Raw genomic sequence first — 13533 nt, 5'->3', positions numbered from 1 at the left:
GGGTGAGAGGGTACGTGTCGAGCTGCGTATACCTGTTGATGGTCTGACTGTAGTCAATGACCATCCTGTGCTTCTCCCCGGTCTTTACAACCACCACTTGAGCTCTCCAGGGGCTGTTGCTAGCCTCGATAATGCCTTCCTTCAGTAACCATTGGACTTCCGACCTGATGAACGTCCGGTCCTGGGCACTGTACCGTCTGGTCCTGGTGGCGACGGGTTTGCAATCGGGGCTGAGGTTTGCAAACAGAGAAGGTGGGGCGACCTTGAGGGTCGCGAGGCCGCAGACAGTGAGATGGGGTATAGGCCGCCAAATTTAAAAGTTAAACTCTCGAGGTTACATTGGAAGTCCAATCCCAGGAGTGTGGCAGCGCAGAGGTGAGGGAGGATGTAGAGTCAGAAGTTGTTAAACTCTACTCCCTGGACAGCGAGGTTGGCTACGCAGTACCCCTGGATCGCCACAGAGTGGGACCCGGAGGCCAGGAAGATTTTTTGTTTATAGTGAGGGAGCAGCGCCTTACCGTATTGGGGTGGATAAAGCTCTCCGTGCTCCCAGAGTCGATCAGGCAGGATGTCTTGTGCCCGTTGATGAGTACCGTCGTCGTAGCAGCTGTAAGAGTTCGGGGCCGAGACTGATCCAGTGTCACCGAGGCGAGTCGTGGCAGAAGCTGGGAGATCTCATCGGTTACGGGGCCATCCGAATCAGGGTCTTGAGACATCATCCAAGATGGCAGCGCCCATGGATCGCACATAGCCGTGGGTGGGCAAGATGGCCGCGCCCATGAATCGCAGATGGCCTCTGGAGGACAAGATGGCGGCGCCCGTGGGCCGCACATGGCCTGCGAGGAGGGGAATGGCGGTGGGCCCGGGTTGCCTGCAGAGACAGCGGCAACCGACCGGGTCTGGCATACCGCCACAAAATGCCCCTTCTTCCCACAGCCCTTGCAAGTTGCGGATCAGGCCAGGCAGCGGTGCCGGGGGTGCTTGGTTTGGCTGCAAAAATAGCATCGGGGCCCCCTGGGATTGCCTGGCAGCCGCGCAGCACACACTTGTGGGGAATTGGGGGATGCGTCGGGATCGGCTGCAGGTGGGGTCCACGCTGTCCATGGGGTACGGCGCAGTCGGGGACATACGCTTGGGCGTTGCGGAAGGCTACGTCTAAGGAGCTTGCAAGTTACCGTGCCTCCTTGAGATCCAGCGTCTCCTTTTCCAGCAGCCGCTGGCGGATCTACGAGGACCGCATACCCGCAACAAAAGCGTCCCGGATTAAAAGTTTGGTGTGGTCGCTGGCTGAAACTTGCGGACAGTTCGAGTTCCTACCTAATACTAGCAATGCACTGTAGAAGTCGTCTAACAATTCCCCCGGAGTTTGTCGTCTGGTAGCTAGAAGATGTTGGGCGTAAACCTGATTTACTGGGTGAATGTAGTATCCTTTTAACAGAGTCATCGCGGCCTCGAAACCGTCCGTGTCCTCCATGAGCATGTAGATTTCTGGGCTCACCCTTGAGTGGAGAACCTGCAGTTTCTGGTCCTCTGTGGGTGTAGTCGTGGCCGTCCTGATGTATCCGTTGAAACACGCCAGCCAGTGTTTAAAGGTTGCCGCTGAGTTTGACACTCTGGCTTGATGCGGAGCTCCATTCTTCAAATCTAGTTCAATAAATTGATGCACGATCAATCACTCCTGAAGCGAGATTATAGAACAATTGAAGGCTTTATTGAACTAGATATTTCCCCAGCAGAGCATGGTACAGAATGGTTGCAGTTAGGGTACACAGACTCTTATACTCCACCTTGCTGGGCGGGACCAGCAGACAGGCTCTACCAATGGTCTGATAGTATCAGGTACATCCAATCTAGGTACCACAATACCCCTAATACAGACTATCACAATGCCCACAGTAGCACCGTCCACCTGGGTGATCCCTGCATGCGAGTTGGCCAGTCTATCACACGGTCTCGTTGAAACCCTGGGGTGGGAGTGCTGGGGACAGTCGGGAACACCCCCCTCCCCCCCCCCCCCCAGCTGGTACTGACCAGCCCACCCCTACACACAGCAGACAGAGAACTGAGGCAGGTTTTAACGGTGGTAGTCGGTGTTTATTCAGCGGAAATATATACACAATTTGTGCGCTAGCCCCAATAACTCAACTGTGCCCTGACGTGTGCCAACTTAACTAGTGTCTAGCTTTATGGCCTTATGAGCCCTAACGCTATGCCTAGGTGGTTCCCCAGATGGTACCGTAGGGGCGGAGGTGGCCTGCTGTGACTCCTGCCCTGCAACTAGGGTTCCCGTTGACACACGTCTCCTGGGCCGACACAGCCTGGAAGGACCCGGCCACTGCTCGGGTGTCCCGGGTGGCATGGTGCTGCCCCGTTCTGCCAACTACCCACCAGCTGCACCAGGTCAGGGGTTGGGGGGGGGGGGGGGTGCTGCGATGTTCCGGTAACAAATGTTGAATTCTTTACCCGTCAGTCAGGCCTCAATAAAACTCGAGATGGATTTGTAGGCATAGTATTATTTATTTTTAACCAACTTGCAAGTCTGACTCGCTTCACAAAAACCCAGAACACAGGCTGCCTCCTGGGGTCTTCCGAACCGAGTGCTATTGGAAACAAAGGAATCTCCACAAATACATTCAAATGGCATCAAGTTTCACAGACACGATTCCCATAGGTCATCCTATACCCCTCCTGACCTGACCATACATCCTAATTAGCTCACTTCTGATTCCTTAACCCTGAGCCTCTTGTTACCCAGCATCCTTTTCCCCTCCTCTACCAGACACCCCTCCCCCCTTCCTTGCCATGCTTGCTGAAATCCTTTGTCCTTTGTGAACTCACTAGAATTAAACTGGCCTCTATCTACATTACTGTAACTAATATTTAAACTAACTATTTTATATCACATTCGTCATTTCCTCCTTTTATCATTTCATGATAATCTGTCTATTCAATCCGTAGCTACGGCCCCTCATCTAAAAAGATTCATCGCTGCATTTCCAATTTCCAATTTCTTCATCCGCTGCACCCTCGTGGATCCTAACAGCCAAGATTCTAGGGGCGTCTATCTATTCCAGTGCACCCCGCATTCTACCCATCACGCATTTAAGGATGGCCAGGCCCACAAAGATGCAGCTGAGTGCCACTGCTAAATACATGGCCATATTTATCAACCAGTCCTTCGAACCTCCAAATCCCCAGTTACCCCAAGAGCCAGGATCCTGAATTCCGTCCAGGTGGTCCCGTATACGATCCATAAATTTAGTGATGTTAGCGGTTAGGTCTTGAACTCCCATGATACAGTTGCCCTGCACTATGGTGCATACCCCACCCTCATGGCCCAGAAGATAGTCAAGAGCATACCGGTTCTGCATTGCAAACAACCGCAGCTGAGACAATTCCTTGGTTATTGCCCCGAGGGCTCCCTAGGTTTCATTTCCCAGGATGGTAAGGCCACAAATAAAATAATTCCTATCGCTGACCACCAAGGAACCCCCCACACCTCCCAGTGTCAAGACGCTCAGAATTCCCCACCCGGCTGAGTGGCCCCGATTGGGTGCGAGAACCTGAGGTTTTTTCCAGTTCTCGCAGAATTCAGCTGAGACTGCCCGGCGTGCTAACTGATTATGCAGCTTCCACGCCGAGGGGCAGGGGACTGTGGTAGGGACTAGAGTCCCGATAGCAATTTGGTGGGGAAATGGGGGTGACAAAACATTGGTCGCTGTGCCATTTAAAAAAAAGTAGTCTCCTTGCTCTGTGTACAGGCTTGCATCACAATTAGTATATCGGTTGCGTAGGGATCCCCCAGTAGCCCAGTTTATCCAGCTTCAGAACGCCCATTCAGGCCTCCCAGCAATGCGGAAAGCCCGAGTCCCAACAGTGATATGAGAGACATACGCCCAGCCACAAAGGAGTTGGAGGCCGGCGTTCAATGGAACGCCAGTGGTGTTGTAACAAACGCATTGGCCAGACACCTGAGTGATATGACACCTCCTGTCCGTACAGGTGGGGGACAGACATGTTATATTCGTTTCCACCTCTACCAGCAAACAGCCGTACCAGTCACTGCTGAAACAATTCTCGTACGACCGGGAGTCTCTACTGGGAGTGAAGTGGCTAGGTATGTACGCCCTCTACCGTTGCAGCCTATCATACTGTGAGTGGGAATTATCCTGAGGAAGGGGAAGGCAAATAGCCGGTGGTGCTGAACCCGGATCGTAAGGAAGAGTGACCTGCTCGGGCAGTGGCTCGGAATGCTGACAATGAACCACCGTTTGGGGAGTGCCCCAAAGCGGTGAAACAGAAAATAACCTAGACACCGCTGCGGGGTTCGGGTAGCAGACAACTCGTCCCTGGCCATACAAGCTGTGGTAAATCTGGTAGAAGAGATTCATACTACCCGGTTTTCCTCAGTCTGGGCCCTAAATGGATTAAGTGTATCTCCTGATAACCTACGTTCTAGTTGTACTCCCCTCCTTACACTCCCCGTCCTCTCTAGTCCCCCTCTCTCTCTCATAACCTCTTCCTACCCTCTCCTGGCGGTCTGATTTCACCTTTATGGCACCAATCTTAACACGTCCAAAATCAAATTTACATGTACTCCAAAAACAAGGCAATATCCATGTAATGTTCCCTTCCCATCGCCGGGACCGGTACAATTGCTTCATGAGTCCTGCATTGTCCGTTAACCTGATGACCTTCCATGAGTCGATACCATGTCCTCGTATATGGGGGCAGCGAAGAACATCACCTCTGCATAAATAAAATGTACTTGTAGTTTGGTTGGGGTTACAGATGTAGATGATATTTCCCTTTTCCATGTCCGTCGCCGATGTCACTCCAAGCGAGGCGAGGCCGAAGATTACACAGGTGGTGCGTAGCCACCCCATCATGCTTCACACCTGTAAAACAGCGCTGGGGAAGGGAGGCAGGTTAGTAACCGACCTTTTTACAGTGGTGGAGGTGGACCCAATTTCCGTGATGGAGGTGGACCCAATTTACAGTGGTGGAAGTGGACCCAAGCACTCTTTCCCTCCACTTTAACTGCAGTGGGGGTGATAAGGAGAACTTGTAAAGGCCCCTCCCATCGTGGCTCCGACCCTTTCCGAGTCCAATTTTTGACCATGACATAACTACCGGGCTGCACTGAAAGTGAGCTAGGTAATGGGGGCGGTGGCGGGTGAGCCGCGCGGACCTGGCCATGGGGCTCCTTGAGGACCTTAGTGAGGGCTAGAACATAGCTGGTCATTTCTTCAGTCATATGGTGAAACTGAACCAGCCTGGGAACATGCAGGCTCCAGGGAGTTCTAAGAGGTCTGCCATAAAGGATCTCGGCAGGAGAGAGCCGGGCCAGTCCCGCAGGTGTAACCCGCAGCTGGAAGAGGGCAACGGGGAGCAACTTAAGCCATGTCAGTCCCGTGTCTGCTCTTAATTTAGCCAATTTAGTTTTGAGGGCCTGATTGTGTCTCTCAACCAACCCGTCCGCCTGCGGTCTGTAAGCACAGTGTAACTGCTGGCGTATGCCCAACTGGGAGCAGAACTCTCTATTAATCTGTCCAATAAAATGAGGCCCGTTATCAGAACTTAACTGAGCTGGTATACTGTACCGGGGAATGATTTCCTGCATCAGAACTTTAACCACAGTAGCAGCTTTATTATCGATAGTCGGATACACCTCGCCCATCTGCTGAACACATCCACAATGACAAAAACATATTTATAACATTGACACATTTGGAGCATCTCAAAGGGACCATTGGGCAACGGGGTTTGCCCCATCCCACAAGGGATACCTTTGCCGGTGTTATATTGCTGACAAATCAAACACCGATTACTGATACTCAGGGCCAACCCCTGCATTTTAGGGTGCCACCAAGTGTCCAGCAACAAATCACTAGTCCCCCCGAGCCCCACAATGAGTTGCAAAGTGTACACATTCAATGACCCATAAAGCCAGTACATCAGACATACAAGTCTGATGTGCTGGCATGGCCCATAAAGAGGAAACAGAATCATATGTACAACCTAACCGTTTCCACATTTGTTTGTCACTCTCAGGAGCATCCTCCTGTAACCTTATGACGTCTTGGATGGTTGGCATTGGCTTGTCAGAAGCAGACATATTTATAGTAGATCGTTTAGTCTGACTTAACATTTTAGGCACCATCACTTGCTGAATTTGCGCGGCTGTCCGCGCTGTACAATCTGCTTGTTCATTACCAACGTCAACTGGGGTCTTACCGTTTGTATGGGCAGCACATTTAATGACGGAAATCTGCGTGGGCATAAGGAGGGCCTGCAGTAGGTTATTAACTAAACCCCGGTTGGATATTTCTGTGCCTGCCGAGGTAAGGAATCTCCTATTCCTCCAGAGCTGTTCGAAGTCATGAACTACCCCGAAGGCGTATCGGGAGTCAGTGTAAATATTTACCCGACGATCTACCCCAAGTATACATGCACGGGTAAGGGTAAAAAGTTTGGCTTGTTGGGCTGAATAAGGGGTCTGGAAAGCTGCCGCTTCTAGGATCAGACCATCCTGATCTATGATTGTGTAACCGGACAGTCTCCGGCCAGTGGGGCTTACTAATGCACTGCCATCAACATACATAATCATGTCAGGTTGTTCTAACGGAATATCACTCAGATCTTCCCATATTGTGGTAGGTTCCTGAATAAAGGCTAAACAGTCGTGGCCAGGTGCGTCTTCATGGACAGGGGGACCGCTAAGAAAACAGGCTGGATTGATAGTGGTACAGTATTTAAATGTCAGACGTGGATTGTTCAAAAGGTATATCTCATACCTATTCTGACGAGCTGCGGTAAGATGCTGAGTCTGCAGTTGCCCCAGTAGTGGGATGACCGAGTGGGAGCTATACACCGTAATATCCTGTTGGAGAGTTATATTGGCAGCAGCCTGCAAACTATTGTATATCGTTGCCAAGGTCTGGGTGCAAACAGGGTGGCCCAACGCCACTGGGTCGAGTTTGGATGAGTAATATGCTACGGGCCGGTGCATGTCCCCATGTTGCTGGGTGAGTACCGCTGTTGAACATCCTTCCAGAACAGTACAGTATATCTGGAACGGTCGGTCGTACAAGGGCCTCCCGAGGGCCAGTGCTTGTAACAAGGCCTGCTTCAGGCAACGGAAAGCTTTGAGTGCCTCGGTGGTGAGAGTAAAATTCCCCCCTTCACTAGTGTAAGGCGTCAGCAGCTTTGTATAGTCAGCGATGTTTGGTATCCATTGCCTACAATAATTCACCATACCCAGCCAATTGGCTGTGGTAGGGGCGGGGAATTGGCATATTGGTTCAATCCTACTGGGTTTGAAACTTCTTTCTGTGGCTGTAAGTAAAACTCCTAAGAACTTGACCTTTGTCTGAGCCACCAGGACCTTTGATTGTGAAACAACATAACCCAACGAGTATAGGTGGTTTAATAACTGGATTACATCATCCCTGTTACTGGGCTCATCAGGACTCACTACCAATACTGCACTGGAGTGGAACCATGCTCCAATATCAAGGCCTGGAGTTGGGTCTGCAGACATCTGGAGAAGAGCGGAGGTGAGTTGACGAACCCCTGAGGCAGTCGGGTCCAGGTATACTGCTGTCCATTGTAAGTGAATGCAAACAAATATTGGCTTTCAGATGCGAGTGGAAGGGCAAAGAAAGCGTGCTGAAGGTCAATTATGGCGAAGACCCGGGCTTGAGCTGGAATTTGAGCCAGTATGTGGCCAGGATTAGGGACGAGAGCATGTAACGGCTGTGCGATTGAACGTAAATCCTGTACTAATTGGTGCTGATCTGGTTTGGTTGGTTTAGGCACAGCAAGTATGGGGGTGTTACATTCTGATTGGCAAGGGACCAAAATACCCTGTGTCAACAGCTCTCGGATTAATTTGTCTATAGACAGGGCAGCTTGGGGTTTCAGGGGGTATTGCCGAATGGAAGACAGCTTTACATGGTCCTTAATCGTTACCTTAATGGGTGTAACATTTGTCTGTCCCACTTGTGATGGGTATTCCGCCCAGACCTGTGGGTTGACATATTCCAAAACGTTACGTCCCAGGTGATGCTGAAGTCGAGGGTTAATCATTTCAGGGACCTCAAAATATTTTATGGAAGTGCCGTCTGGCGTGACTTGAAGTGCGTACTCTGTTAGATCTGAACGATCCACTGCCCTCCTTACCATAGGCCCCAGATCCTTGGCATGGTACTGGTCGTGGACCTGATGTGAAATATGAGAAGCTGGCTGTGGCCATAAATGTGGTGGTATTGTAACAAAATTGGCTGTACCTTCTTTTCCCGTGACTGTAGCTGTAACCTTGACAGGCCATTCGGTCCCAATTAACGGCCGGTATTTGTCCTCCAACTCCCTGTTTTGTCCGGTTCTGTCATAGGCCAGAGTAACGTGGTGCAGTGAATGTTCAATGTCTAACGTCCACCACTGGGGAGTGATAGAAATATAGCACTGTTGTCTCATCCTCCATGATTGAACCGTTACCCCTTTGTCTCCGTACTCTAGCTGTAGCTGGAAGATACACAGTAAATCTTGGGCCAACAAGTAACAGTCCAATCCAGTCGTCACCACAAACTGATGATCCGCAGACTTATTCTCGTAAGTGACTGTCACAGGTTCCGAAATAGGATACTCACACACCTGTCCTTGGAACCCCGATAAATGCTGGGTGTGGTCGGATAGTGGTAGTCGAAGTTCTGATTGCAGAGAAGACATGGCTGCTCCAGTGTTGATTATAAATGGGTAATGTTGATCTCCTATCTGCAGAGAAATAATAGGTTTCCTGTCCGATTGGAGAGTCCTTATGACTAAATTAGCTAGTCAATCTTGTGTTGGGAAAGGGTTTGCCTGGGAGAAGTCAGTGTACCTCGTCTGTCCTCCCCTTGGTGGGTACCCCCTCCTTTGGGTCGCGTAGTCTCCTTCTGCTGCCCGTCTTTTAAAGGGGCATTCCTGTTGCCAGTGATCTGCACAGCCGCAATTAAAACATGCATTGTTCCCTCTATATCTGCACCGTCCTCTCTTCCCAGTAGACCAATGGCCCCTCAGAGGGGGCGGCAGTTGTGAAGCTGTTGTATGGTGGGCCATAAAGAGGAGCTGAGGGTCCATTTGGGTGGGTTTGATATCCTACCCCATGTTGATCCACCCACCCAAGGTCACAATATTGGGGTTCCAGCTGGTAAGCCACCGTTTCTGCCGCTGGTTGGGGTCTCAGATCACCCTTTTTCATTACATACTCAGTCTTAATCTTTGTAACTGAGCCTCCATCCTGGCCTACACCCTTCTTCCAATAAAATCTGTCTGCCTGGCCATCTGAGAAGGGTCGTTCTCTGTCCAATTCATGTTATTACATTTCACGGCAGTAGCCACGGAAGATGGTAGGCAATGCATTAACATAGCACAATATTGAGGGGAATTCTGACCATTTTGGTACGGCAAGTCGCCTGACTGCCCACGGTAGATTTCATTCAAACGTTCCAGAAATTCCTCTGGCTCTTCAGTTTTTTTAGGTTTGAGGTCTAAGATAGCGGAAATGTTTATGGGCTTTTGAAATGTGACATTCAATGCATTCAGAATTTGTGCCCGTCTATCATCGTCCAAAGCATGGGCTTGCTGAAGTGCGGCGTGGCTAGCATAATTCAAGTGATTGAGATGATTGCGGTACTCTGCTGGGGTTAAAACCTGCTGGACTAGGGCCCAGAGGTCCCTTGAATCAGCATGATTAACTGAGATGGTAGTTCTCAGATAATCCACGAAAGCAGCAGGAGATTTCTTCCTGTCTGGAATTGCAGCCAGAATAGCCATCATCTCACTGGGTCTCCATGGGAAATAAACGTCTATCGTGGACTGGGTGGCTGCTGTTACAGCATTCTCCTAATCGGCAACTGTCTCAGAGTCTCACTAGGGGATGCTCTAGCGGATTCCTCTGGCTCTTCAAAGACTTTGACGTCCTTCCCTTGCACTAGGGGAGCTCCAGCTCCTCAGAACCATTCCCATCCTCTTTCTTTGTTCTCGTACTTTTCTGTCCTACCATATCGGTCTGAAGGGATCTAGGTGGTATGCGTGATTGTTTCTGGATAGGATCAGGCCCCTCTCACATTGTCCAAGATCGGGTCCTAGAGCTAACTGGGCTTGTTGAACAGAGCTCCCCTTCTCTAACAGACGGTGAAGATGCTGAAATAGGACCCAAGCTATCAACCGAAGGGGCTGGAGAGGCTAGCATGATTTCAATCTGGGGAGCAGTGACTGGATATAAATTATGATACCTTGGTGGTTCCGGAATTAGTGCAGACAATGCTACTGGTGCAGTCGAGACTCTACCCGACATGGTCCAATTCTCTAGGTCCTCATCTCCTTCTGTCAATGCAAGGCCAGCCATTGAACTACGTAGCCCATTTTTTTTACTCGAGTCCACCCTCTCTTTACTTGCGTGTTTTTTGAATGCACACTCCTTTTTCAAGATTTCCAGAGTTTTCTGGTTCCCCCTTCACTGATTGGAATTCCCATTTTAAGGACATTTTCTTGCCAACTTGATAACATGGTCTTATCTCTTTTCTCTTGACAATATTGTCTCCATAATCCAATTAATTCTTTTGCTTTCATACTTTGGCTCTTTTTCCAGATTTCTCCCTGAATTTTCTTAATGATGTCCAGGTCTTTACTGCCCCCTAGTGGCCATTCGTCACCCAATTTCTTCCTTAAGGTTGCTGACATTGTCCTAAAATCTCTCGCTTTATCTGGATAAATATCACATAATATTTGCAATGGCGTGCCTGGATCATTCGTGTTATCCGAGCAATTCCCCATAATCTCGAACTAATCCGTAAGACTGCATTTCTCGCCACTACAGTCCAAGGATACAATTTTAGCTTAATCAACTATAGTTTCCAAAACACTCACACGTGGAATTAAATCAATTCCAAAACACACACACCTGGAATTAAACCATCATCCGATGTCCCATCAATCCCAAAACTACACACATGTGGAATTAAACCATCACTTCGATGTCCCATCAATTCCAAAACTACACACATGTGGAATTAAACCATCAATTCGATGTCCCATCAATTCCAAAATTAATCCAAAACCGAACTATCAATTTATGATATCCTTTCAGTTAAATTTTCTAATCCCCAGACTGACCTTTGATTTCGTTGAGACGATCTTTCCGTGCCAACCGCGAGTGACCAGACCAATCAGACCATAAGAAGAGGGGAAAATCAATGTGTGTCATTTTCCAGCGACACACATTGTGGGCCCTTTTCCACTTTCCTTGTCCAAAATCAGTCTAATTCTGATTTCGCAGTTGGTCGGTAACCGTCTGGAGAAATCCCAGGTTGCCAGCACCAAGTGACAAATGTTGAATTCTTTACCCGTCAGTCTGGCCTCAATAAAACTCGAGATGGATTTGTAGGCATAGTATTATTCATTTTTAACCAATTTGCAAGTCTGACTCGCTTCACAAAAACCCAGAACACAAGCTGCCTCCTGGGGTCTTCCGAACTGAGGTGACCGTCCTTGACGGACCCACGGCGAAGAATCACTGAAACGACTACACGATGACATTAATAAGTTCCATCCAACCATCAGACTCACCATGGACTACTCTCCAAAATCAGCTGCATTCTTGGACACACTCGTCTCCATCAAGGACGATCACCTCAGCACTTCGCTTTACCGCAAACCTACGGATAACCTCATGATGCTCCACTTCTCCAGTTTCCACCCTAAACACATTAAAGAAGCCATCCCCTATGGACAAGCGCTCCGTATACACAGGATCTGCTCAGACGAGGAGGAGCGTAACAGACATCTACAGACGTTGAAAGATGCCCTCGTACGAACGGGATATGGCACTCGACTCATCAATCGACAGTTCCAACGCGCCACAGCGAAAAACCGGACCGACCTCCTCAGAAGACAAACATGGGACACAACCGACAGAATACCCTTCGTCGTCCAGTACTTCCCCGGAGCGGAGAAACTACGTCATCTTCTTCACAGCCTTCAACACGTCATTGATGACGATGAACATCTTGCCAAGGTCATCCCCACACCCCCACTACTTGCCTTCAAACAACCGCGCAACCTCAAACGAACCATTGTTTGCAGCAAACTACCCAGTCTTCAGAACAGTGACCACGACACCACACAACCCTGTCATGGCAATCTCTGCAAGACGTGCCAGATCATCGACATGGATACCACCATTACACGTGAGAACACCACCCACCAGGTACGCGGTACATAGTCGTGCGACTCGGCCAACGTTGTCTACCTCATACGCTGCAGGAAAGGATGTCCCGAAGCGTGGTACATTGGCGAGACCATGCAGACGCTGCGACAACGAATGAACGGACATCGCGCAACAATCACCAGGCAGGAATGTTCCCTTCCAGTCGGGGAACACTTCAGCAGTCAAGGGCATTCAGCCTCTGATCTCCGGGTAAGCGTTCTTCAAGGCGGCCTTCAGGACCCGCGACAACGCAGAATCGCCGAGCAGAAACTTATAGCCAAGTTCCGCACACATGAGTGCGGCCTCAACCGGGACCTGAGATTCATGTCGCATTACATTCATCCCCCACCATCTGGCCTGCGAAATCCTACCAACTGTCCTGGCTTGGTACAATTCACACCTCTTTAACCTGGGGTTACCCCATCTCTGGATCTGTAAAGATTTAATCACCTGCTAATGCTCGCATTCCAAGCATTGTTTGGCATCTTTGAATTTGTCTATATATGTGTTTCTGGAACAGACCTCTTCATTCACCTGAGGAAGGAGCAGCGCTCCGAAAGCTAGTGACATCGAAACAAACCTGTTGGACTTTAACCTGGTGTTGTAAGACTTCGTACTATTTTAAATGTCAGCTTTTGAGTTTACCTAAACCTTACTATCAGACAGTGCATTCTAGATGCTAACCACACACAGCATATCTTAAAAATGCTCTTTTTCTGGCTCTTTGATTATTTTTTTCCGTTCGCATTAAATCCGTTTACCTTGGGTCTCGATCCATCCGCCATTGGAAACAGTTTGCCAGTCACTCTGTCCAGACAGCTCATGATACTAATCACCATCATGAAAACTCCTTTCAAGTTGCTCTTCTCGATCGAGAACAACCGCAGCGTCTCCAGTCTTTGGTTATTCATCTGTAATAGGGATATGTCTGGATGCTAATCTTGGAGATTGTTATGCTCCATCCTAAAGTTCTAAAGGAGATAGCTGAAGAAATAGTGAAGGCGTTAGTTATGATCTTTCAAAAGTCACTGGAGCCAGGGAAAGTCCCAGAGGATTGGAAAATCGCTGTTGTAACCCCCCTGTTCAAGAAGGGAAAAAGGAAAAAGATGGAAAATTATAGGCTAATTAGCCTAACCTCGGTTGTTGGCAAGATTCTAGAATCCATTGTTAAGGATGAGACTTCTAAATTCTTGGAAGTGCAGGGTCGGATTAGGACAAGTCAGCATGGATTTAGTAAGGGGAGGTCGTGCCTGACAAACCTGTTAGAGTTCTTTGAAGAGATA

At 49.2% G+C, this 13533-nt stretch overlaps 1 protein-coding gene across 2 annotated transcripts in view; it reads left to right on the top strand.

Moving 5' to 3' along the window:
* Positions 1-13533, top strand: part of LOC140390091 (protein phosphatase 1 regulatory subunit 1C-like) — a 224968-nt gene that overhangs the window by 159003 nt on the left and 52432 nt on the right. Inside the window, exon 3 of one of the 2 annotated variants that reach the window (XM_072474994.1) lies at positions 8521-8613. The exons of the other annotated variant lie outside the window; for it this stretch is intronic. Coding sequence (XP_072331095.1) covers positions 8521-8613 — 93 coding nt within the window. The remainder of the gene's footprint in view (positions 1-8520; positions 8614-13533) is intronic. 2 annotated transcript variants of the gene reach the window in all.

The sequence above is a fragment of the Scyliorhinus torazame genome, chromosome 14, assembly GCF_047496885.1.
Source record: "Scyliorhinus torazame isolate Kashiwa2021f chromosome 14, sScyTor2.1, whole genome shotgun sequence".
Taxonomy (NCBI): domain Eukaryota; kingdom Metazoa; phylum Chordata; class Chondrichthyes; order Carcharhiniformes; family Scyliorhinidae; genus Scyliorhinus; species Scyliorhinus torazame.
This window is presented reverse-complemented; position numbering and strand designations above follow the sequence as displayed.